At 35.9% G+C, this 27,128-nt stretch overlaps 1 protein-coding gene across 8 annotated transcripts in view; it reads right to left on the bottom strand.

Annotated features, from left to right (window-relative positions):
* The window catches only part of FAM214A (family with sequence similarity 214 member A), a 116,250-nt gene that overhangs the window by 21,352 nt on the left and 67,770 nt on the right, over positions 1–27,128 (bottom strand). For 7 of the 8 annotated variants that reach the window (XR_006203576.1, XM_042941982.1, XM_042941983.1 and 4 more), the window contains exons 3-7: positions 7,880–8,064; positions 6,767–6,969; positions 6,367–6,492; positions 3,163–5,011; positions 1,168–1,287 (exon numbers count right to left, since the gene is read on the bottom strand). Coding sequence is in view for 7 of the 8 variants with exons in the window: in XM_042941982.1 (XP_042797916.1) it covers positions 1,168–1,287; positions 3,163–5,011; positions 6,367–6,492; positions 6,767–6,969; positions 7,880–8,064 (2,483 nt within the window). In the remaining variant the exon portion in view is untranslated. The remainder of the gene's footprint in view (positions 1–1,167; positions 1,288–3,162; positions 5,012–6,366; positions 6,493–6,766; positions 6,970–7,879; positions 8,065–27,128) is intronic. The other variant, XM_042941984.1, reaches the window with a different exon arrangement.

Genomic DNA, 27,128 nt, shown 5'->3' with positions numbered 1-27,128 from the left:
ACTCAAAGCACCAAAAATTATCTTCTATCAGTAGCAAAATATATATGCTTTATACTTCTCCCTGATATTGATCACTTGACTCAGGTTTAACTGAAATGGCAGGTATACCAGCTAACAACTGATAGCTTACTATGTGTCAGGAATTATATTAATCATCCCCATAATACTAAAGCAGACATTATGCTAGGGTGAAGTCAGGGTGATTCCAAAGCAAGACTCCTAACCATTGCACTCAGATCTACAAATCTATTTGTAAATGTAGAGTGGGGAAATTTATATGTCTCAAAATAAGATGCTGCATGGGTTCCAAGTCAAAAACAACCACAAATCTGATTCCCAAATAACTCAGCTGGTGATGTCAACCAGGTTCAGATACAAATTTATTTATACAAACCCACTTGACACTAAATATTTTCTTTATATTTAGTAATAATTAAAAGATTAGACCAAAGAATTTCAGAGAAATTTTATAATCCTAATTTTTTCATATTTTTAGTCTTTTCTCATATGAACACATAGCTATTAAATATATTAAAAAGTGTTTTCTAACTGGAAATTCCTTTTATTTTATTTTACCTTTTTTTAAAAAAAATTTTTTTTAACGTTTATTTTTCAGACAGAGAGAGACAGAGCATGAATGGGGGAGGGGCAGAGAGAGAGGGAGAAACAGAATCCGAAGCAGGCTCCAGGCCATAAGCCCAGAGCCCGACGCGGGGCTCGAACTCACAGACCGCGAGATCGTGACCTGAGTTGAAGTCGGACGCTTAACCGACTGAGCCACCCAGGTGCCCCTGGAAATTCCTTTTAGAGGCATTTACATTTTTTGGGTGCCTGGGTGGCTCAGTCGGTTAAGCGGCTGACTTCAGCTCAGGTCATGATCTCACGGTTTGTGGGTTCGAGCCCTGCATCGGGCTCTGTGCTGACAGCTCGAAGCCTGGAGCCTGCTTTGGAGTCTGTGTCTCTCTCTCTCTCTCTGCCCCTGCCCAGCTCACACTCTGTCTCTGTCTCTCTCAAAAATAAAATAAAAAACATTAAAAAAAATTTTTTTTAATAAAAAAAATAAAAAAGTGCATTTAAATTTTTTTCAATTACAATTCAGATAAAATAATTTGCAAACATTTTAGATGTTTCCAAGTATAAATATGAAATAAGAGAAAGAAACCTTACAGGACTTGAGAGAAGAGGCAATCCAGTTCGAGGATGAAAAGCTCTGGTTGAGGTCCCATCTAAGGAATGAAAATTATGTTTCCGCCAGACACTTGAATGTTTCAGTGGTATAGTCTTCTGCTAGGAAAATAATTAATTTTAATGATAACATTTAAGTAATTTTGGTCTTATCCCTAATATGTACTGAGATATTATATCTTGGGTGGTAATGCTAATCATCTACAGATCTAGATCTACACACACACACACACACACACTTTAATAAAACAATGTCTAAGAGTTTTTTCTAAAGTACTGAATAAACTCAAATATTCTAAAGAAACTATGTCCAAATATAATCGTCTTATACATATGCTCATATTTATAAATACTCAGAGTCTAACATCTGGTAAGCTAATATTTGATACTTTTAATTTGTGAGAAAACAACTACTCAGAGGTAGAAAAAAGAGTATTCTAAAATATAAAACTATGTTAATATTAAGAGTCGTTCTCAAAGCATGTAATTTGGTAGAGCACGACACAGAAATACAATAAATGTGAATTTAAAAATATATCTAATGCAGTTGCAGTACCATGTTTTTGATGTGATACAGAAACAAGCTATTTCTTAACAATTTAGGCAAGTTTAAACCCAAACACTAGAAATTCATAGCAACACATAAAAATCAGAAAAGTCTAATTTGGGTCCTGGCTCTGCCACTTACTAGCTTTGTGACCTTGGGCAAGTTACTTAAGCTCTCCAATCCTAGGGTCCTCATTTGTAAACTGGAGTTTACTCTAGTTTACTCTCATAGTTTAGTGGAAGGATTAAGCATGCCAATATGTGTAAAATATTCAGAAGAGTGTCTGGGCACTTAGTAAATGTTGTATGATTATATTTAAAACAAGAGCATGAAAAACCGAATATTAGTAGCTTGAAAAATACAGTGGCCAAATTAAGTTTTCCTTTTAGGTACCAGAAAGGATCATGAAAAGCTAACTGTTTTTGTGACAATTATAGTTTTAGAAAATTGGAAACTACCATTTGATACAATCCATGTTAGAGATTCTATTGAAAAACAGAAATTGGAAACATGGTACAATTATTAAAACTCTTATGTCCAGCAGAACTAATTTTACTGATAAAGAAGATAAACTAAGGACATTCAGATTTAGGTCAAAACAGTTAAAAAGTACTTTTCCAGGGGCACCTGGGTGGCTCAGTTGGTTAAACGTCAGACTTCAGCTCAGGTCATGATCTCTGGTTTGTGGGTTTGAGCCCCATATCCTGCTCTGCACTAATGGCTTGGGTTCCTGCTTTGGATTCTCGGTGTTCCTCTCTCTGCCTAATAATAATTTTCTAAAGCTAAAAAATGGTTTGGTAGAAAGTTAAATAAAATGTAAATAAGTATCTTTTATTTATATAGTACATTAAAGATTCACAAAATTTCTTAAAATCTATTATATGATTGTCACAACTCTGAGATAGGCAAAAGAGATTTATCATTCTTATTTTAGAACTGAGGAAACTGAGGTTTTTAGAAGTTAGGTGACTTATTCAGTGTGACTTAAGGTCCAAATTATGAAGTCAGGACAGGAACCCAGGCATTCTAACCAACAAACAGCCTTGTGACTTCTCTATAGATATTCCTAAAATCCCTAGCTGAGCAGTGGCATTACAACGGGTGCACTGTATTAGGCCAGAGCTACTAACAAATGATACATTAAGCTGATGTGAGTTTCATTTCTGACTCCTAATTACCCTCCAGCAATTGTCCAGTGTTGAAATAACCAAAAAAGGGCAATGGGAAGAATTCACCTAGCATTTGCTCTTAAGTAAGTAGGTTATTTTTCAAGGATGTTAATACTAGTTTTGTAGCAGGTTTATTAGAACTGACTGTATTTACTATAATTAATGGGCACCTTAGGCCTTTATAACTAGATCTTCTGTAAACAAAATTGAAACCATGATAAATGTTTGAGAATTATATTTGAAATATTAGATGTTACCTACCAACACCTCTGTATTTTTCAGTCGTTCACATGTAGACAAACAGTCTTTTACTTTCTTTCTCTGAGAACAGTTTTGAGATTTTTCATCAATTATCTCTTCTTTCTTATCCTGTTCAATTTTTAATAGGTCTGGCTTTTTGCATTTGCGAACTTCATTATCTTTATTGAGATAATTTTCTATACTATTAAGTTGAGTATTTTGCTCACATGTCTTAGGCCTTTCTGAGTCTTTATTTGAGCACTTGTTTTCATGTTTGTTCAAATATTCAGACATTTCCAACATAGTAGCTTTTATTTTTGAGTCATCTTTTTTGGAATTATCAAATTCATGATTCTTAAAATATTCTGGATTAGAATTTTCATTTTTTATTCTTTTTTCCTTATACTTATCTGTGCAAATCTGTTTGTCAATACTGTTGCAATTTGAATACTTTTTATCAGTTTCATTGCTAATTTCTTGCTCCTTAAATTGACACTCAGAAAGTGTATTTTCCAATCTGACTGTCAAATCTAAGTTATTTTTTTTGCAGTGAGGCATATTTGAGGGAGTCAATAAACTAGTGGCTTTGTTCTGTGTCTCTTGGAAAGTATTTTGGATGGTTTCACTAGGATTGTCCTGATACAGATTTCTTCTTATTTGAGGTTTCAAAGAGGATTCGACTTTACCATTACATTTAAAAGAACTAAATGATTTATTGGGTATTAAGTTTTCCCCTTCGCTGCTGTCTTCTAACAAGGAAAATTTTGTATTGGAAATGGCAACAGAGGTAACATCCTTGTTTTTCTTCCACAAATTGTTGTCTTCGTATGTACTCCTAAATACTTTCGAAGGAACCGAATTGGAGTCATGCATGTTGAATGACTGCCGGGGTATATGTGATGCAGTTGGATCAATATGCTCCAAGTGTTGAGCAATCCTTGCAATAACATCTTGTCGCTCCTGGAGTAAAGAGCCGATCAAAGGATTTGTCTCACCAATAGACTGACGAGAATAAAGACCATTGGAACTGCCAGTTTCACTTCGAGGAGTATCTGGTTTTACTTGAATTTTTCCCTCACTGGTGTCTTCTGAGGAGGTAAGCTCAGGACTACCAAAGGAAATGGAGAAAGTTTCTTTACATTTTCTCACATTTTCATTTTCTTTTGAAACCCGGAAAAGTTTTGAATTAAGTGAACTAGACTCTTGCATATTAAATGGATGTCCAGAAACAGGGGAAGTGCTTGGATCACAATGAATCAAATGCTGAGCAATTCTTGCAATAACTTCTTGTCGCTCCTGAATTAAAGAGCCTATTAAAGGATTAGTCTCACCAACTGACTGCCAGGAACTCTGGTGGCTAGAGACCCTGGAATCAATCATTGAAAATGATTTTAAAGTTCTCACTGGTGTTTCATGTGACTTTTTATCTCCTCTACCACTGAAGCCCAGAATATTGGCTTGACGTGTTCCATAGTCAGATTTACTGCCAGTGCCTGGATACAGTTTGACATTTTTGACAGCTGCAATATATTCTGGAGTTGTGCCATTTTTTGCATGCAATATGCTTTCAGGTGCCATGGTCCAAGATTGTTTGCTACACAGACGCTGTGAACTATTTGTACTACATTGTTCTACTTCACTAGAATTGCGGTGCTGATGGACTTTAAGTTCATGTTCTTGAATTCTTTTCTCATAAAGGCCAATATTAGTGTGAATACTACAGGTCAAAACTGGATAATTAGATTGTCTGGGCAAGGACTGAACGCTGACTTTCAAGGCCACATTGTGAGAAACATTAGGAACAGGAAACACATGTTCAATCGGGGTCTGTGAAAAATTCCACTGCAGGTCTACATCAGCAGCACTGATTCTAGAATCATATAGAAATATACAGAATCAATGCATTGTAATCCTTATAACGTTATATATTATAAAAAATTTTCAACAGTTACATACTTATCTTTATTTGCATTAATTACTATTAAGGGTTTACTTTCAGCTACTTTACCATGCATGTCATTCTGATAAAACCAACATAAAAAGCACAATAGTTTATGCTTAGAATAGAGATGATTTTTTTATATGTAATTTATTGTCAAATTGGTTTCCATACAACATCCAGTGCTCATCTCAACAGGTGCCCTCCTCAATACCCATCACCCATGCTCCCTGCCCTCCCACCCCCCCCATCAACCCTCAGTTTGTTCTCAGTTTTTAAGAGTTTCTTATGTTTTGGCTCCCTCCCTCTCTCATCTTTTTTTTTTTCCTTCCCCTCCCAAATGGTCTTCTGTTCAGTTTCTCAGGACCCACATAAGAGTGAAAACATATGGTATCTGTCTTTCTCTGTATGACTTATTTCACTTAGCATAACACCCTCCAGTTCCATCCACATTGCTACAAAAGGCCATATTTCATTCTTTCTCACTGCCACGTAGTATTCCATTGTGTATATAAATCACAATTTCTTTATCCATTCATCAGTTGATGGACATTATGGAAAGAGCCTAGAGATGATCTTTTTATGAACACTGGACTACTTAGGCATTAAAGCTCAAGAATACTATAATTTAGAATTATTTCTTAAAACAAAAAAAAATGGCATTTACTCTAAATAAATGGATTTAGCTAATTCTGTTGTACAAGGTGATTAAGAGATACTCAATCTCAGGGCCACCTGCCTAAAGAAACAATTAGACACTTGGTCAGCAGCCTATAAATTTACAGTTTTCAAGATGCAAAAATTAAATAAGTCTACCATTATGGAAATTCAGCAGCCCAGAAAGTTTTTATATGTAAGCCCATTGGGGGTTCTTTAAAGCTAAAAAGCTCTCTGAAAACCAATCTATGCCGGGGGTGCCTGGGTGGCTCAGTTGGTTAAGCATCTGACTTCAGCTCAGGTCATGATCTCACTGCTTGGGAGTTCAAACCCCATGTTGGGCTGTGTGCTGACAGCTCAGAGCTGGAGCCTGTTTCTGATTCTGTGTCTCCCTCTCTCTCAAAAGTAAACAAACATTAAAAAAATAAAAAACAAATTAAAAAGAAATAAAGTAAAATTCATACTGATTCGCATTTAAATTCTCTAACTTGTTTTGAGAAAATCTTTAGTAAATTTTATCCACTTACATTTAGAAATGAAGGAAATAAACTGCTTAAAAGGTAAAATATCATTCAGTAGCTAACCAACAAGGTTAAATACACACTGTCCTTACTTTGCTCAATACTTACCTGTAAAGAATATTTCGTGGAATAGCACCATGGGAAACACTCAGCCAAGCACTTAACTGAGAAAAAAACACAAATGAGCGGACAGCCAATAGAAGAGTCTTCTCTTCAATAAACCGATCGCCACTCCTAAGGGAGGTAAAAAGTATCATTTAAATGTCAGCAAGTACAAAATGATTGAATTTTAGAAATACAGAAGCTAAAATAAATATATTCTGGATATGTGCTTTCAAGAGAATCGAAGTGCATTTACTAGTGTCACTTGAAGTCACAGAAGAACTAAATGTCTAAATTTTACTACATCATTAGAGTCAAAGACATGATACATTATTAAAATAATTTATAGAAGCAATGGAAAACCTGATTTAGCAAGAACAACTTGAAACTCAGTTCAACAACTTACTGTCGAGGAACTGGCTCCAATATCCATCTTTCTAATAATAATGCATCTTGCTTAATTGCAGGATCATTGAGATCAATTCCATCTGTGGTGGGCCCATCATCACTGTAGCAGCAATCTGGGAGTAACATCACTTCCACCATGATTGGAAGGTTATTCTTCCACAACAGTAAGACCTCAGACCTAGTTCTTCTGGCTTGGCGACACTTAAGAGAAAATGAATGTAAGCGAAATACCTCAATAACCCAAGGCATTTTATATTTACAGTTTAAAATTATAATTGTAAAATAGACATCTATATGAGAAATGAGTCAACTGTAGATCTTTGCTTAGGCTTATTTAGATTTCCTCATTAAATAGTGGATTAACACTAGTGAGTTCTAGAGTACAAGGATTAGTACTGAACATTTATGATGCAAAGTTTCTTGGGGAGGGGGATATTTCTACACTATTTTGTGGAAAAATAACTGTCATACACCACATCTGACAGGCCTTAAGGTGGCCCAGCCTAGTTTGTTAACTATGTCATTGTTACAAAATAAAGATTCATTCTAAGTAAAAACCAAAATATTAAAATCTCATTTTCATTAAATGCTCAAAATAGACAAGATTTTAAAAATGTAAAATTTTGGACTACATTTAAGAAACTGTTGGGAAAATCCCTATAGCAAATTATACACTACCTATCAAAATAACTATTTTTGACATTATATAAAAATACTACTAAGATAGCAAAAAGTATCCTCCCGTAGGAAAAAAGGAATATAAAAGGGAAATTGGTTAATCTGAAGAAAATAATCATGAAAGTAATTCTACCAAATAAACACAAGATCAATAGCAACAATTATCTTAAATCTGGCGAGTAAGAAGGCAGGTATGATTTTGGCTGTCACCCTGCATGCTGATCTGCAAAGGTACCTACTGTGACTTTAAGAGCATCGCTTAAGAGTTAGGGGTATTAGCTATGGTCCAAGATTAGGATTTTTTTTATTGTAGTTATAAGTGATTTTATACTTAAGTGTGAACATTATAATTGTCATGTAACAAAAGTGATCACAGAATTTAAACTAGTTTATATGAAAGAAAAAGAAAATATACTCAATACACAATTCTCACCTGAGCCAGCTTGTCACTACATTCATGTTTGGAAGTTACTGGGTAACAGGACTGTGCTGGAGGGCAATGGAAACTTTCTGTGCGACCTTTTACAGAACATTCAGGTGTTCGTCCTTCTGTTATTAACAAGGCCAAAGAGACCAAGAACTCCTCTGCATCATATTCAAAATATTCATCTAGAGTATCTGGTTTAAAAAAAAAATGAGTCTCTAATTTAATGTATTCTTGTTAAGAACTCACCGTTTACACCTAAAATACCTAATGTCACAATCTATATTCAAGTATATTCACTAACAAAGAGTGAAAGGGGGGTAAAAATCAGGCAATTAAAATACAGTAAACTCTTGGTTCACAAGGTATACAAGGTAAGGAGAGAATGGATAATTCCAAATTTCAGTTAAGGTAAAGGTGGTTGAAATTATAGCATAAAATTATTTTTATGTCAATTTCAGTTAAAATGTCTAAGATTTAGGAATACATTTATAATCCTATAGATATTTAGATATCTTATATTTTTCAGATGTCAAGTGCAACAGTTTTTACACCCAAAATTTCACCAATAACCAAAAGGTTAAAAGGTCTTATTATGTCATATTTTTTAGCTGTTTTATTACTATTATTAAATATTAAGGATGCAAATTCAAATATATGTTTCTCCCTTTCTCTCCTTTGTCCCTTTCTTATCTAGTTCCTTATTCTTAAAACCCATCTGTGCTGTGGACGTTCAGAGCTCTGGAGTCCTTCTCTGCCTATGCCTTATAGTATTAGTAGTTTCAAAAGGAGAAATGTTATAATTATCCAGCAGCAGATGCAGGCCCAAATTACAATATATAAAGTGTGAATTTTGTTGTTGTTATTGTTACTATGCAGTTCCAAACAATTTGAAATGCAGGTGTTCTCACTTATTTGTAGTAATTTTTAAATTTCTCGCAAGTGCTCCAAGTTTGTGAAACAGTTAAGTTTCAAAAGTGTTAACCTGTTACACGAGTTGAACACTCGTGCAAATGTACACACACAAATTCAATTTGTTGTGCAATCCAATTAAATATCACACACTTTAAGTACTTGCTACACTGTATTAAGTGACAGGGGATACAGAATTGTATTATGGCATAGATCCTAGTCTCAAAGGGTTCATGATTCATAAATCATCTTCAAAACAAATAGAACACTACAGCATTTAATACATTCCAACGTTTTTCAGATAACAGTGGTAAAATTTTGCAAAAGAGGTAGGCATTGAAATACACAAAACGCAGAGTCAGACCTATAAATACAAAGAACAAATCGTTGGTTGTCAGAGGCAAGGGGGCTGGGAGATGGGCAAAATTTGTGAAGGAGAGTGGGAAATACAGACTTTCGGTTATGGAATAAATAAGTCAAGGGAATAAAACGCACAGCATAGGGAATATAGTCAATGATATTGTAATAGCGTTGTTTAGTGATAGATGGTAGCTACACTTATGAGCACAGCATAGAAAATCTGAATCATTATGTTGTGCACAGGGAACTAATGTAACATTGTGGGACAACTATACTGAAAACAATTTTTTTTTAAAGGAGGTAGACATTGAGCAGAACCAGGAGAGAGAAAGTGCAACTTGAGTAGAGAATCTGTATAGAGAAAGCGTGCAAAAGAAAGGACTGGAGCCAGATTATGAATAGCCTTGAAGGAAATGACGAAGAATGCCCATTTCTATCATCAGGAAGGCTTATCTGGAAATGCAGCAGCCTTCAAAGCCAACTTTATTGAGTTGGTATTTTAAGACCATTCAGAAAATATTCCCTAAAATGACCATGTGCAACATATAAAATAACAGTGAACACTTACTAACAATGTCAGACATTGCCAGTTCTAAGTACTTTCTACACATTAATTCATTCTATCCTCAGAGCAGCTCTATAAGGCGGAAACTGTTACTACCATTTTAAAGATAACTGAAGCATAGAGACGTTAAGTAACTTGCCCAAGATTACCCAGCCAGTAAAGAATGAAGTTGGAATTTGAATCTACAGTCTGGCTCCAGAATCTGGTTCCTTAACCACTACTACCTCATGCCTGCTTTCTTTCATTGCAGCTACAAAAACTGTTATTACATACTTTAGTATATGTTTATAAAAATGTAAGAAAAATAATAATATGCAACATATATATTAATAATACATATTGGAACAGACAGCCCCTCATCAGCTTACTATTTTTTGACTTGACGATGGTGTGAAAGTGATTTGGCTTTTGATCTGGTCCCAGACCAGCAATATGGTAGGGTCCTCTCATGACGCTGTGCAGCTGCAGTGAGCTCCAGGGCCCAGTCTGCCACATGATGGAGAGGGCAAAACACCAATACACTTACAACCGTCTGTACCAACACAACCATTCTCTTTCTCTCATTTCCAATATAGTGTTCAATAAATTACAGGCATATTCAACACTTTATTATAAAATAGGCTTTGTGTTAGATGATTTTGCCCATCTGCAGTCTAATGTAAGTGTTCTAAGCACGTTCAAGGCAGGCTTGGCTAAGCTATGACATTTGCTAGGTTTGGAATGTTAAATGCATTTTTCACTTAAACCTATCATAAATTGAAAATGTCTTATCAGGATGTAACCCCGTTGTAAGTCAGGGAAGATCTGTAGTTTCCAGGGATAGAACCCTAGTTTATAATAATGTGACAAGAAAAACAAGAGAGTGATCTCAACTTTCCACTTTCCTCTAGAAATCAATTAGATTATAAATCAAAGGTTTCCTGTAGTCCCTTGGGATTAACTGAGTTAAATCCTGGTGTCCTTCACGGGGAAGCAAAAGATGTAAAAAGGATTCCATTCAATCCCTTTCTCTGGTGGTTCTATGGGTTTTCAAAGCTACCTCAGGCTTGCCATGGGCTACATGGCATGATTTCAGCTCCTGAGATATTTCTCTGGGCTCATCCTGTTCCTTTCCCTGAGTTTGTCAGGTAATCCTGGAAAACTAAGAATTGTGACAGAGCAGTGGCTCCTAATCTTTGGAATGCTGAATGATGCCAAGATGTCAGCTACTCCATGTGAATACCAAGGATGATCCACAGTCTAAGCAATAAGTCTTACATTTATGTGCTACTACTTAAAAAAAAAAAAAATCTATACTTGAGAAAAAACCTACAAGGTCAGATTAAGAAAGGGGGAAGGGCAGAAAGAGTGGGGAGAATGACAGTGTTATCCTTATGCCTGCAAAACTATAATTTATCTCTAAAGCCCTAGCAAATAATGGCTTACACACCAGGAATTATCAAGTTTAAAGTGATAAAAACTAAACTATTACAAAAATAACTTTTTTTAAAAGTTTATTTATTTATTTTAAGAGAGGGGCAGTGAGAAAGGGAGAGAACCCCAAGCAGGTTTAGTGCTGTCAGTGTAGAGCTCAATGTGGAGCTCAAACTCACAAACCATGAGATTATGACCTAAGCCGAAATCAAGAGTTAGATGCTCAAGTGACTAAGCCATCCAGGCACCCCCAGAGTGTTAAATATTTAAATGAAAAACTTAACACAAAGATTAGAGATGACAGTAGTTATATATTAGTTATCTATGTAACCATTACATAAATACGGGACACTTAGGTGGCTCAGTTGGTTGAGCATCTGACTTTGGCTCAGGTCATGATCTTGCAGTTAGTGAGTTCGAGACCCGCTGTCACTCAGCACTGCTGTCAGCCTATCAGCAGAGCCCACTTTGGATCCTCTGTCCCCTCTCTCTGCCCCTCCTCCACTGTACTCTCCCAAAAACACATATTAAAAACAAAACAAAACAAAACAGAACTGCAAGGAATAGCATGGATTATACTGTAGCATTATGAAAAATAAAATACTACCTAAATGCATGTGACTTTATGATGACAACCTTTAGGAACTGTCAGGAAAAATGTAAGGATGTCTGAATTTTAAGAAATGAGAATACTAAATCACAGTGGCCATTAGAAAAGTTACATAGTTAAAATTTTGATAATGTCAACCTCTAAAACACCAGACAGCAGAGACTACCATAAGGAATACGAACAATAACTGAGAACTATGTCATGCTAAAGAAAATTCACTCAATAGAACTTGATATTTTGAGCTTATTCTAGAAGTAAGTTATGATTTTAGGGCCTCTGAAAACAATGTGTACCTTTATAAAAACAAAAGGTGTTTCATATCTAGACAAATATGGACTGTCAATCTTACCTAGTAGTTACATATTTTAGAAGAAATAAATTATTTGATATAAAGCATAGCATTGAAGCAAACAAAGGATGTTACAAGTTTTCACAGGCTATGAAGGACAGATCTTTGGAGACTGGAGATTAATGAATCAAAACATAGTTCTAGAATCCCTCTACCTCCAAGACCTCAATGAGGATTGGGTTTACACCAGTTTGACTGAGAGCCATGACCAGACTGGCTGCTTTTGTAGTAGCATGCACTTCTGGCTGTGGAGTTTAGCTATTTCTTACACAGTTCCCCATCTGTTCTGTTTAATAAAAGAGGTGAACAATTTGGTAACTGGGAAAACTCTGATCAGAGTGATCCACAGATAAAATGGACTAACTCTCAGTAGAAGTGAATTCTTTATCACCAGGGATATTCAAGGACAGACTGATAGACACATCCCAGGGGTGTGATTGAACGTATTCAGCTAGTGAAGTGGTAGCAAGAGTTCTTTCAACCCTGAGAGTCTATGAATCTGTTCTGCAGAAGCAGCACAGAAAAAACCCTAGGAGAGAAGCCAGAACCACTACCTCCTTCTTAGGAGCCCCAGGAGGCTCTCTGAACCAGTACTCATCATATAGTGATTCAGAAAAAACTCCCAGGATAGCTCAGAACTTCTTCAAAGCTCTGTGTAAAACGAATGAGAGAAGAAGGTCTTACCCATCACTGGGCTGCTAGATATGCGGTTCAGTTTACTTTCTTTTTTTTTTTTTTTTTTTTTTTAGTATTTTTAATTTATTTTAAATATAGTTTATTGTCAAATTGGCTTCCATACAACACCCAGTGCTCATCCCAACAAGTGCCCTCTTCAAGGTTCACTTTACTTCTAAAGCCTGGCAAGGTAGCAGAAAATTCCACACTTCTAATGACATGGAAGACAATGACAAGACAAGCAGGAGAATAACCTGGGGGTTGCTAAAAAAAAAAAAAAAAAAAAAAAAAAAAAAAAAAAAAAAAATGTTTCTCTAACAATAAGGTCCTTTCAACTTCATAAAGGACAATCTGGTAATATGAATCAAAATCCTCTTTCTATAAAATAACACATACACTGAGCTGAATATTAAAGGATATTTATTTAAATGTTTATACCAATTTAAAAAATGGAATAAACCTAAATGTCCAATAATACAGGACTGGTTGATATACTGTGGTATAGTTATATCTAAAATAATGATATAGGTTTACTTTTGACAAGGAAAGATATCTATAAAATATCTTGAAAGTGAAAACATAGTGTTTCAAAAGAAAGAGTGTTATGATCATGTGTTTGTGCCACAATCACATGTGCCATGTACACAGAAAGATGTATATATAATAAAATATGATCAGCCCTTTCATAAAGCTAACATACAAACACATAAGCTAAATTTTAAATAAACTACTGTTCTCTGATTGGTATTAGATAAATGATAAGGCCTTTTAATTGAAAAATAACATGTAAATAAAAGCATTACCTAGTGTCATACATTTTAGTCACTGTCTTATAGAACTCCTACTTAGTAGGCCGTAGTTTAGTTATTTAATATAGGAATTCGTGAAGACAAACACAGGTAACAGCATAGGTTGAAATAACTTAGCAGTTTAAAATGCTTTTTTTGCTTTTTAAAAATAAAATTTAAAAAATTGAGATCTAGAGTCTTATACTAACAATATGAGAAACATATATGTAGGGAACTGAGAATGGGTGTTAAGAGTGGAAAAGATTATGCTCAAAGAACTGGATTCTCTGTTGACATAACCAGTATATTGGTATTAAGACTCCATTTATTCAACAATTATTTATTATATATGTACTATTATATACCTCCTGTGTGCCAGGCACTTTCCTAAACACTGGGACTTGGAGCTTATATTCTAGTGGTGGTGGAGAAAAACAAGAACAAATTAATAAGAAAAATAGCAGATGGTGGGGTACCTGGGTGGTTCAGTCAGTTAAGCCTCCACCTTCAGCTCAGGTCATGATCTCATGGTTCATGGGTTTGAGAGCCGCATCAGGCTCTGGGCTGACAGTTCAGAGCCTGGAGCCTACTTTGGATTCTGTATCTCCTTCTCTCTGCCCTTCCCCCACTCATACACTGTCTCCCTCTCTCTCTCTCTCAAAATAAAACATTAAAAAAATTTTTTTAAAGACAAATATCAGATGGTGTGAAGTGCTATGCTGTAAGTGTAAAAAGAGTGAAATGAGAATGCTTATGTGAATGTTTTATATCAAGTGTTCAGAGAAGGCTTTTCTGAGTAGGCAATGTTTAAGGTGAGATCTGAGCAAGGAGCTAGCTATTCAGAAATTAGGGGAAAGAGTATTCTGAGCAAAGGGTCTCAGGTGGGAATGAATGGGTAATGTCCCAGGTAAGTGAGGCTTGAAAGGCAGCAAGAAGGAAAGGAAGATGAAGATCAGAATGGTGGTGAGGGATTAGATTATACAGGATGATTTTGAAGCTCTCGAGGAAAGAGTTGAAATTTTGTCATAAATTCAATCGGAAGCCTTTGGAGGTTTTAATTAGAGAAATGGGTTGATCTGATTTACTTTTTTTTAAAAAACTTTATTTTTTGAGAGTGATAGAGCTAATGTGCAAGCAGGGGAGGGGCAGAGAGAGAGAGAGAGAGAGAGAGAGAGAGAGAGAGAGAGAATCCCAAGCAAGGCTCCGTACTGTCAGCACAGAGGTGACAGAGCTGAAGTCAAGAGGTGTACACTTAACTGACTGAGACATCCAGGCAACCCTGATTTACATCTTAAAGTGATCACCTTGGCTGCTATGTTGATAATAGGAATAAAAACCAAAGTAGGTATACTAGTTAGGAGGCTACTGTAGTTGTCCAGGGTTAGGGATATAGTTTAGGGAATCATTGGCAATTGGAGAGTATTCACAATCAAGAGCTACCTAAAGGAATATGTTGGGAACTCACGACAGAGCCTGGAGGCACTCCACCAGGCTCCACCAAGTAGTGATCTGAGAGAGGATGATGAACCAGCCAAAGGAGCTGTCAAGTATCTTGTATCACAGAAGCACAAGGGAAAAAAAATGTTTCAAGGGCAGAGCCAATGGTTTCAAATACCAGTGAGGTTTAATAAAATGTAAACAAAGATGTGACCACTGGATTTGACAATAAGCAAGTCACTGGTGACCATGAATGACAATAGTGATCTCAGTAGACAGTGATGGAAGACTAGGCAGATATGACATACATTGTCAATTATTCTGAAGGGTATAGACGATAAATACAAAAGTCTACTTTCTGAGTCCCGAGAAAAATGACCATTCATGTATTACAACAGCCCTTTCTATAAAAACAAGGTAAGTATTAAATACACAATATCATCACTCAAAATGGTCTTCAAATCTCAAAATGAGAATAAAAGAAGTTCCCTTCTAAGTCTATGAGACAAGGGTAGGAGATTCTCCCTCTTTATGGTCCTGAAATCCAGCCACTAAATCTTACTAATCTTACTTTAAAATTTTTCTTTGATTTAAACTCTTCTTTTTTGACCTCAAGACAGTTAACCTAAGTTAGGCTCTTACTATTTTATGCCTGAATTACTACAACAGTCTCCTAGCTATGGTCTAGGACTCTAAGCCTCTTCTTACTCACTTTGCACTTGAATGCAATTAATATTCCTGAAAAGCCATTTCATCACATTCCTCTTCATTCTAAGTTTTCCGTTTGTTTTACTGGCTCCCTAACCGCCCTCTGATTTAATGTAAACTCTGACATCAGGGCCAGGACCACACTACACTTTGCTGTGCACTGCCAGGTTCTGATGCGAATGCTGCATCTTGGATACACACTGAGGTGACCCTGCTTTAGACTCCACCTTTGGAGTCTTAACTTTCTCCACCTTTGCTTCTTCATCTCTTTTACTGCTCCCCCCATAGTCTCTCTGTTCCAGCCAAACTGGGACCTATTCCATGCTTGTGCCACTCCTTGTTCTTTTTCACCTATTAAACATGGCTGATTCTTCTTCTTTCCAACAATTCTGAGCTTTCTGAAAAGTTTCTTCATTCCCTATTTTTTTTCCTCACAAAAGAGCCCTTTCCTAACTCATTTCCACACTCATCTGTCACTGACGTTATACTCTTCCCCAGAACTTAGGTAAGCCATGTAGGCTATGAATGGTTACTTCAGGGTGCTGGCTCACAGTCCTAAGGTCATGAATTTCACCTCCACATGGGTAAGTTTCACTGTGTTCCATAAACAGGCTGTACTGCTAACTTCAGGCAACCTTTGCTCAAACTTGGGGCACTTACCACAAATGTGAACATGAAAAAAGAAAGGATAGATCAGTGCAAATCAACCATCACTTCAGGAAAAACTAAGCACTATATTAACAGTTCCATGGGTAACTCAACCCATCCATTTCTTTATAATAATATTTTTAATATTTCATGGATATGTATCTCAATGGGTTAAATTCTATATACACTGAAAAAATTTTGGTTTCTCATCTTTATGTTCCAATCTCAAAGATAAGTGTTTCATGGTTCTGTTTTAGGCAAAAATTGTAAGGGATCGTACCTTACTTCCAGATGAAGAAAATAAGGCACAAAGACAACAGTTTTCTTTAAAAAAATTTTTTTAATGTTTTATTTATTTTTGAGAGCAAGAGAGACAGAGCACGAGCAGGGGAGGGGCAGAGAGAGAGAGAGAGAGGGAGACACAGAATCTGAAACAGGCTCCAGGCTCTGAGCCTGTCAGCACAGAGTCCATGTGGGGCTTGAACTCACAAACTGCTAGTTCATGACCTGAGCCGAAGACAGACACTTAACCAACTGAGCCACCCATGTGCCCCTGCCCCTCAAGTTTCTCACTTCTTAAGGCATCACCAGATTGGTGGAATGGTTCATAAATGTTGTTAGTCTGTTTTATTAGCCTCTTTTTTTTATCTTTTATCAAGTCATTCCAGGAGAGTTCTATTGATTTAAAAAAAATTTTTTAATGTTTATTTATTTTTCAGAGACAGAGTGTGAGTGAGGGAGGAGCAGAGAGAGAGAGACACAGAATCCTAAGCAGGCTCCAGGCTCTGAGCTGTCAACAGAGAGCCCGAGGTGGAGCTAGAACTCATGAATTCAACCAAATATGGGAGTGAATTCAACCAAATATTTTTGTCGTACATCTACATAATACAATAACTACCAAAGTGCAAAATTATAATTAAAGCATTGTAATATTCTGAGGTGTCATCCAGAAAACTAAGTCATATGTATGTTTTTATAGTAATCTACCTTTTCAAAAACTGGCTATAAATTTTAATTGTCACTTAATCCAAACATCCAATTACACAAAGATGATCATCATCTTCTTGAGTTGTGAAGTATTTTATCAAGTGCTTCTTCCTTTTAATTTTCATGATGTAGCGCAAAGTAATAGTTAAGAGCATGAACTCTGAGACAACCAGTTCTACTACTTGTTAGTTCTTTGGCTTTGTGCAAATTATACAACCTCCCTTTGTATCAGTTTTTCTTTTTTCTTTTTCTTTTAACTTTATAAGAGAGAGATAGCACGAGTGGGGGAGGGGAAGAGAGAGGGAGACAGAGAATCCCAAGCAGGCTCTGCACTGGCAGAAGGGCTTGAACTCATGAAGCCAGGAGAACATGACCTGAGCTGAAACCAAGAGTCAGATGCTTAACCCACTGAGCCACCCAGGTGCCCTGCCTCAGTTTTTCTATTATATGGGGAAAATAATAATATCAACCTTCAGAAGGTAGTTACAAGGATTGAGATATTATTTGTAAAATTTCCAGAATATTAACTGACACAGAGCGATCACTATGGAATTGTTTGTTAAATTTAAGGTAAACATAAATGCACTGACACAGGTCTTCCTCTCACTTTAAAGATGTGAAAACTAATTCTGTAAAATCATTTGCCCCAAGTCACACATATATTATCATTAACTAGAGAATTATCTTTAAAAACCTGCTTGCCACTACCAATAGTCCTTAACTCTCAATTATAGAAGCTCATACTTATTTTTCATTTCACACAAAAATGACTTCGAGTCTAACCTTCCAGCTCAAGGCATGGATTCTTTAAAGCTCCTCAGACAGACGTATCTTCTTGGTATTAAATGAATTTGGACAACTACTCCCTTCCTATGTCTTCCCTCTTTAAGGCTCTTTCAATTTAGATATTATGGAAAGGTCTAGATTATGTACTTCCAGAAAAAGCAAGAGGATATCCCACTTAAAAAATTATGTTTTTTAATGTTTATTTATTTATTTTGAGAGAGTTTGTGCATGTGTGCATGCAGGATGGGCAGAAAGAGAGAGTGAGAGAATCCCAAGCAGGCTCCCCACTGTCAGCCCAGAGCCTGACACGAGGCTCCATCTCACAAACCGATCTCACAAACTGTGAGATCATGACCTGAGCCAAAATCAAGAGTCAGATGCTTAATGGACTGCTCCCCAGGCGTCTTGAAACATTATCCTTATAATGCTTGGCAAAACTGTACAATCATATCTGCTTATAAATAAAGTGTTTCAATGTTCTATTTTGTGCATTAAAAAACACTTAAGAGTTAATTAAAACTGAGCTTGGTCCCTTTATCGTCAAAGAAAAATAAGCAGCTTCTGTGGGAAAAAAGACAAGGGATAAATGGTTTTGCTTTTTTTTTTTTTTTTTTTTTTTTTAAAGACCAAGTCTTGGCTTTTGTACACAAGTCACAAATTAAACTCAAAAGAACCTTCAAAAGCATGTATTTTCATTAATTTGTACATGAGGAAACTGGACTTCAGAGAGGTAAAGTAATTGCTCAGACACACATGGCAATATAATGGCAAAGTGAGGCCTCAAACCAAGATCTCTTAGATGTGAAAAATGTTAGAAATCTGAGGACTTATGGGGGCACCTAGGTGGCTCAGCTGGTTGAGCATCCAACTTTGGCTCAGGTCATGATCTCACGGTTCATGAGTTCAAGTCCCACATCCGGGCTCTGTGCTGACAGCTCAGAGTCTGGAGCCTGAGCTCCAGATTCTGTGTCTCCCTCTCTCTCTCTCTCCGCCCCTCCCCTGTTCTCATTCTCTCTCTCTCTCTCTCTCTCTCTCTCTCTCTCTCTCAAAAAATAAATGTTAAAAAAATTTTTTTAATTTGAAAAAGAAAACAATCAGAAAAGAATAAATAGTTAAGATTTGGGGCATTGAGGAGGGCACCTGTTGGGATGAACACTGGGTGTTGTATGGAAACCACTCTGACAAGAAATTGTATTTAATATATAAAAAATAGTTAATATTTGGAATCAAAATAGAGAAAAGAGGAGAAAAAGAAAAAGGTAAACAAAATAAATGGAGAAACAATAAACAGCAGGAAAATAAGGGAGAAAATATAAAAGGAAGAATAAAGAAAACAGTAAAAGTAGAGCTAGAGGAAGTTGAATAAATAAGGGGTAGGGTGTGGAAATCTAAGGAAAGCCAATACTTTGTTTCCTAATTGTTTCTCAGATTCTTTCCCCAAACTTCCATCTTTCAAACATTCCAAAGTAGTTCTTCCTGTTTCCTCACACATGTTCTACTAGCACCTCTATAAAAGGAGCCCCAAACTTCTAAGAGAATTAGTTTTTTTTAATGTTTATTTATTTTTGAGGGTGGTGGTGGGCAGGCGGACAGAGAGAGAAGGAGACAGAGGAGAAGGGAAGTAGCTGACAGCAGGGACAACAGGAAGCCTGACACGGGGCTTGAACTTATGGACCATAAGATCATGACCTGAGCTGAAGTCGGTCACTTAAGTGACTGAGCCACACAAGCACCCTTAAAACAATTGTTTTAAACTATGTGGTCCAAGTGGGTCATTGAGTGCAACAATTGTCTTTATTAAATGGTAGGCTATAAGAAGTACTTGTGGAAAGGGAGCAAAATGCTACACCCAAAGGCACCACAGAGACTGAAAACAAGCCCAAAACCGGGAGCAAAAATCTGCAACCTAAATAACCAACCAAAGATAAACATCTGGAATATTTTACGTAAGAACTCTAAGAAGCTAATGAACATGTGATGCTGAGCTTCCCTAATCATCAAAGAATACAAATTAAATCCACAGGGACATACCATTTCAAAATCAACAGATTTAAGGGGGAAAAATTAGTCTGACTAAATAAGTGTTGGTAAATGTGTAGAGCATCTGCAATACTCATATACTGCTAGTAAAAGTATACCATAGTACAATCATTTTGAAAAATAACCTGGCATTATCTAGCAAAGAAGTGCATGCCCTACAACTCAATAGTTACTCTGCTAGGTATATAACTCAGAGAAAATTTTCTGCCCATTCACTAGGAGACCAATATGAGAATATTCAAAGAAACACTGTCTGTAATAACAAAAGTCGTGAAAACAATAACAAATGTCTATCTATAAAATGGGTAAATTGTGGTATATTCATATAATGGGACACAATACAACAGTGGACATAAATATAAGAAAAAGTGATAGGTACACACAGGTTATAGAAGACTATAAGTAGGATGATTCTATTTACATAAATGTTTAAAAAACAAGCAAAATCAAACAACATACTTGATGATCCCATACATATGTGGTAAAAGTATAATGAAGTACAAGGAAATAATTAACACTAAATTTAAAACAGTGGATATTTCGAGTGTGATTGGTGGAGCTATAATTGAGGGAAGGCATACAGGAGTCTCCACACAAGGGACTGATAATGCTTTTGGTAGCCACTGAATGAGAAATTACAATGCACATAATCTTTGTGTTGATGATGTCCTCCATAACTTAAACAACTTACTATATTCTTTTATAAACGTGACAAAAATAAACTAAAAATTTCAGCATGCATATGGAAAACCGACATCTGAGAATGCTGCACTGTGAGACAGTATGATCTAGGTGGGATTCATGAGGTCTACACTCTCCATTATGAACCTCTTTTGTTCTAGGTTTCTCCGGCTAACGTCAGACTATACTACCCCTAAAAAACCCTGCCGACTTTGGGATTTTAGGATTTGATGAAAATATTAAGGTGAAGAATCACAATATAAAAGAAAGAAAAAAGACAGTACTCAATTTACAATACTGTTTAACTTTTGGTAGTATCCAAAGCTGATAAATTCAAGTAATAGGACAAATATCTAAGCCTAATTTGCCACATATATTATTTCTAGAATAAATTTTACTTTTTTTCATGTAAGAATCAAGCTTTCAGGCAAGTCTTATTTTGCAATGAACACAACTGAAAGATACTATTAATGAAAAGTTCAGAGATTTCCTTGGTTGGACAAGTAACTAAAATGCTCTAAAATACAATGCTGATACAAGCAATGGCATGGCTCATAGTATTTTCTTTTGAAATTGAATAAGCAGCCCTTTGCTTTCACATTAGCACAGTATGTACTTTTGGGGTAAGTAAATGTCACTAAATATACAATAGACTTAGTCTGTACTACAACTACCAGTTGCTTCCTTAGCAAGTCAACTACCACTTGCTTCCTTAGGGTACGTTGTTGGCATCTTGTGATGTAGTCTACTACAAGTCACGGACTCTTTTTTGTTTGTTACATAACTTAAATCACGTCTATAGCCAAGTGATTCCCCTTACAAACTATATGATTTAGTTATTTATATTGTCACTACTTGTCTGCTCCCTGTAAATTCTACAATGGCAGGGATTTTGGTCAGGTCTGTTGACTGACATAGCCTCAATACACAGGGACTATGACTGCATATAAAAGGCATTCAAAAATATTTATGAACTTTTTCTCTCTCCAAGCCTTCTTGGCGGCTGCTTTTGGTTGGGGCCCTTCCACACCTAAGGCAGGAAGATGGTAGCCACAAACAAGATGAAAAAGTCACTGGAGTGGATCAACTCTAGGCTCCAACTCATTATGAAAAGTGGAAAGTACGTGCTGGGGTACAAGCAGACTCTGAAAATGATCAGACATGAAAATGATCATAAATGTATACATATATACATATACATATAACATATACATGTACATGTACATATACATATACATGGGTGTATATATGTATATACTGTGTGGCTCAGTCGGTTGATCATCTGACTTTGGCTCAGGTTATGGTCTCCTGGTTCATGGTTTCAAGACCCACATCGGGCTCTCTGCTGTTGGTGTGGAGCCCACTTCAGATCCTCTGTCCCACCCCACCCCCGGCTCCTACCCCACTTGCACTGTCTCAAAAATAAACATTTAAAAAAAATTTGTGGATATAATTACTAAATTCTACACTGTGAAGAAGCTAATTATCAAAATCAATACTATATCTAGCTAAGGACCATGTTAGTATTTCTTAAGTAATGTTCCCTTAATTTTAAAAATTAGCTTATATCCACTGATTAAAAACATTTTATAAAGTAGAAAGACCAATTCAATGTGAATTTTCGTTCATAATAGTGCTCAAAAGGTATGGTGCTTCAGTTTAATAAGCATAAAATAGTGACCAAAACTTAAGCAAGTAGTTCTCATAATTATTTCTCTGGTATCTAAGAGATGATTTACTGTTTGATAACTCTATTAGTCATATTCATTTCTTCTACTGGTTTTACACAAATGATCTTAAAGACTAATTCTGCTAAGGGTTCAATAAGATGCCAAAATTATAACTCATTTTAAACCCGAAATACTGAAATTTGATACTTTTCTATAGCACTGTAATAGTTCTGTAACTGTGGCCTACCTGGGAGAAAAAAATAAGCTTTATGATCAAGTAGATGTAAATTCAAACACTGAGTGTAGGCAAGTTGGAATAAATCTATTCTTTGATAAATTTCTGAGAAAAAAAAAGACTCTACCCTTGATTTTGGCATATCTTGCTATGGCAGGAATTTTGAGATTAGATACCAGTTATTATTTAACCTTAAAAAGCATTCAGTATTAATTGACAAGTATTTAAAAACCTACTATACATGCATTCATTGCTCCTTACAGTCAGAAGACATATCTAGTGAAGTTTTCATATAAAGGACCAGAATATTAATCAAGAAATTATTGATTTAATGGGGTACTTCCTTCATAATGTATTTGATTCAACAAAACATAAAATCTTCCTATCTTCAGAAATGAAATTAAACATAACTGATGGCCAAAGTAAAAATTAAAATTCATGTAAAGATTTGAAAACAAAATTGACCTTTAGTAACTATTTCATAACTGCAAAGGGTAAAATATTCACTGTAGAATTTGAAATTCAAAATTTTACCATTTTAACAAAGACAGCAATAAGATCCAGTGAGCCCAATCCTAGGCAAGTTCAGACATGTTATTTAATTTCTTCATTTATAAAATGGTAATAAGTGTTAGGGAAGAAAAGAACTTCTTCCTTTTACTCAAGAGGGGTCTCTGTACACAGGGAGAGTGGGACTTTACCACAAGCCTTATCTTTCTGTGGGGGGGGGGGGGCACTTTAGAAGGGGAAAAGGCTAATCTCATTTTATGAATTCTTCCACAAGGCAGGTGAGGTGGGTAGTCTGACTGGTTTGACTTTGGCAGTCATTGGGCTATTTCCAGTCATAATGGAGTAAAAGGGACCTGATTTACCCACACATCTTAAATCACACAAAATACACAAAACAACTATTTTCAGACACTAGACAAGAGACAGTGAAGGACGGTGTTCTCTGACAGGGAAATCAGCAGGTGAGCCCTACAACTGCCCATCCATACTGTCTTGAATAAGTTTCAGAGCTGAAGTGTAGGGAAGGGGAAGCCAGACAGAGCCTAACAGTCTCCTTGAATGGAGGACAAAGGAATTAGGGGGAAGAGAAGTCAAGGTGGCTAGAGTCACAGGGGGAACCAACAGACAGGAAAGAGTAGCACACAAAAGGAGAGCTCTGGAGAACAAGAAAAGTACTGCAAGAAAAAAAACCTGTCAACCTAGAATCCTTAAAAAAAAAAAAAATCAGAATGCTTCAGAAAGGTGAAAAAATTAATCAACAACAGACCTGCACTACCAAAAAAAAAACGTTAAATAAAGTTCTCTGGCAGAAGGAAAATGATACCATTTGGAAATGCAGATCTACACAAATAGCACAGGAAATCATAATTACATATGTAGATATAAAATGATTTTCAAACCACTTTTAAACAGAATTGACTACTTAAAGGAAAATTAGAGTGTGGTTTCTAACAAGGTAAAAGTAAAATGCATCATAACAACAGTATAAAGGCCAGAAGAGGGTGAAATGGAATGATATCACTGTAGGGTTTTACACTGTACAAAAAGTGGTATAATGTGCTTAAAGGTAAACTGTGACAAATTAAAGATGATTATCACATACCTTAAAATAACTAGTAAAATACCAAAAAACAACAAAAACAAAGAATCAAAATCAAAAACAAATAAAAAAAACCCACCACAAAACTAATTATAATTAATAAGTTAACAAAGGAGATAAACTGGAATTTTAAAAAAATCCAAAAGATGACAAAAAAAAGAAAAAAAGAACAAAGAGGAACAAAAAGGAGCAAATGGAAAGTAAATAGTAAGATGGTAGATTTAATCCCATCCACATCAACAATAACCTTCAATGTGAGTGGTCTAATTAAAAAGCAGACTGAGATTGGATTTTAAAAAAAGACAACTATATATGACCTATAAAAAACTCATTTTGTTTTGTAAAAAAAATTTTTTTAATGTTTATTTATTTTGAGAGAGTGAGAGAGACAGAGCATGAGTGAGGGAGGGGAAGAGACAGAGAGGGAGACACAGAATCCGAAGCAGGCTCCAAGTTCTGAGCTGTCCGCACAGAGCCTGACGCAGGGCTTGAACTCACGAACTGTGAGATCATGACCTGAGTTGAAGTCGGATGCTTAACTGACTGAGCCACCCAGGCGCCCCTTAAAAACTCATTTTGAATATAAAAACACAAATAAGCTAAAAGTTAAAGATTAGAAAAAGATACACATCCTAACATTAATTAAAAGAAAACAGAGTGGCTATATTAATATCAGATGAAATAGATTCTAGGGCAAATGATATTGCAAGGGATAATGATGGTTATTTCATAACATTAATGAAGCCAATCCATCAAGAAAGAGTAACACCCCTAAACATTTATGAACCTAATAAAATAGCTCCAAAATGTATAAAGTAAAAACTGAAAGAATTGTATGTAGAAAGAGACACATTCACAGTTATATTTGGAAATTTCAACACTCTCTTTTCAATAATCAATAGAGCAAGTAACAGAAAATCAGAAAGAATATAAAAAAATTTGAACAGTACAACCTGACCTGTCATTTACAGAACACTCCCCTCAACAAAAGCAGAATATACATTTTTACTAGGTAGCCAAAAACATTTACCAAGATAAACTGACCACATTCTGGGCCATAAAACAAGTCTCAATAAATTTAAAAGGATTTAAATCAAGCAAAGTGTATTCTCTAGCCACAATGGAATTAAATTAGAAACCAGTAAGAGGAAGATATTGGGAAAATCTCTTAATTATTTGGAAACCAAATGAATGGTGTGATTTTAAGCCATTGAACAACCCCTGAAGAGAGGTTACCAAGTGCTATGGACTCAATTGTGTCCCCTTAAAACTCATACGTTGAAGTCCTAACCCCCAGTGTGACTATATTTGGAAATAGGGCTTGGGGAGGGCTTTGAGGAGGTAATTAAGGTTAAATGAAATTATTTAGGTAAGGCCCTAATCCAACAGGAATGGTGGCCTTATAGAAAGAAGAAGAGATACCTCTTTCTCCAGGCACATGGACCCAGGAAAGACCATGTGGGCACACAGATGACATCTGGCTGCAAGTCAGGAAACACTTACCAAAACCCAAATCAGCTGGCACCTTGACCTTGGACTACCCAGCCTTCATAACTGTGAGAAAATGGATTTCCTGTTGATTAAGCCACCTAGTCTATGACATTTTGTTATGGCAGCTGAAGCTGACTAATACACAAAAACTAACAGCCAGGAATTTGGCTCCCTATTTCCTGTTTCTTCTTGAAACTCAAAGGAGGTAGTCTTGTACTTAGCTCTAGATTCCTGGATAAGGCAAGATGAAGCTTGTCCCCTACAACCTACATGTTCCTTATTAATAAAAGAGGGAGTGAAAACACCAGGCATACATGGGTTTCCAGAAACCTTGCACTTGGGGGATTACAGGGTGCATGCCCAATTTAATAAAGTGACACTTTCTTATTCTACTATCAATCATGTATACATACTTCTAGTTGGAACTCAGAAGGGGAAAAAGTGAGTAGTACTGTGACTCCCTAACAATTATAATAACTATGTAAGCACCGTACATAAACGCCGTGATGATCAGAAGTGACACATGTCAAACACTGAATTCTTAGATTGCTCTTACTCAAAAGGGGGAAAAGACCCCTTTTGTTCTATGGCATGACTATTTAATGAAGTCAAGGTGGGAACAAGAGAAGAAAATTAGGACAGAAAACAGTGAGGAATAAAGGGAAAATGAAAATAAAAATAATGATAAATCCATTTAGAATTCACTAAGTACAACATTATATCCTACTCCCTCCTACTATGTTCTTCCAATGACAAATTTGTTCTTCCTTCTTGAGTTCTCTATATAGTCTTACATTATCCATGCTTAATTGCCCAAGCCAAAAACTTGGTAATTCAGCCCTATAAATTATACTTCCTAAATAGCTCCAGCCACTTTCTTCCTCACTTTATGACCTCTGCCAAAACTACTAAGGCCATGATCTCTTGCATGAATAATTACAATAGCTCTGTGATGAGTCTTCCTGCAACTAGTCTCTTACCCTTCCCATCTAGCCCCATCCCCCTTGTTAGAATCCTATCTAAAATATAAATGCTGCCTGTATTAAAAGGACCAAGAGTAAAATATAAATGTGATTATATTTGGCTTAAATGGCTATAAATGGCTTAAATCTCCATAATGGTTCCATTACTTACAATTTAAAGCCCAAATTCTTATTACTTAAGAATAAGTTTAAAAATCATATAACAGAGGCACAGGTGAAAGCTCCTTACTTCCTCAGGCAGATATTTATGGTATGTATTGGTATTAAAGCTACTAGCCACTGAACTTCTTGAAGACAGAACTTAGCTCATT

Source organism: Panthera leo, chromosome B3 (genome assembly GCF_018350215.1).
Source record: "Panthera leo isolate Ple1 chromosome B3, P.leo_Ple1_pat1.1, whole genome shotgun sequence".
NCBI classification, from domain to species: Eukaryota; Metazoa; Chordata; class Mammalia; order Carnivora; family Felidae; genus Panthera; species Panthera leo.
The sequence above is the reverse complement of the archived record's forward strand: the minus strand, read 5'-3'. Positions and strand labels throughout refer to the sequence as shown.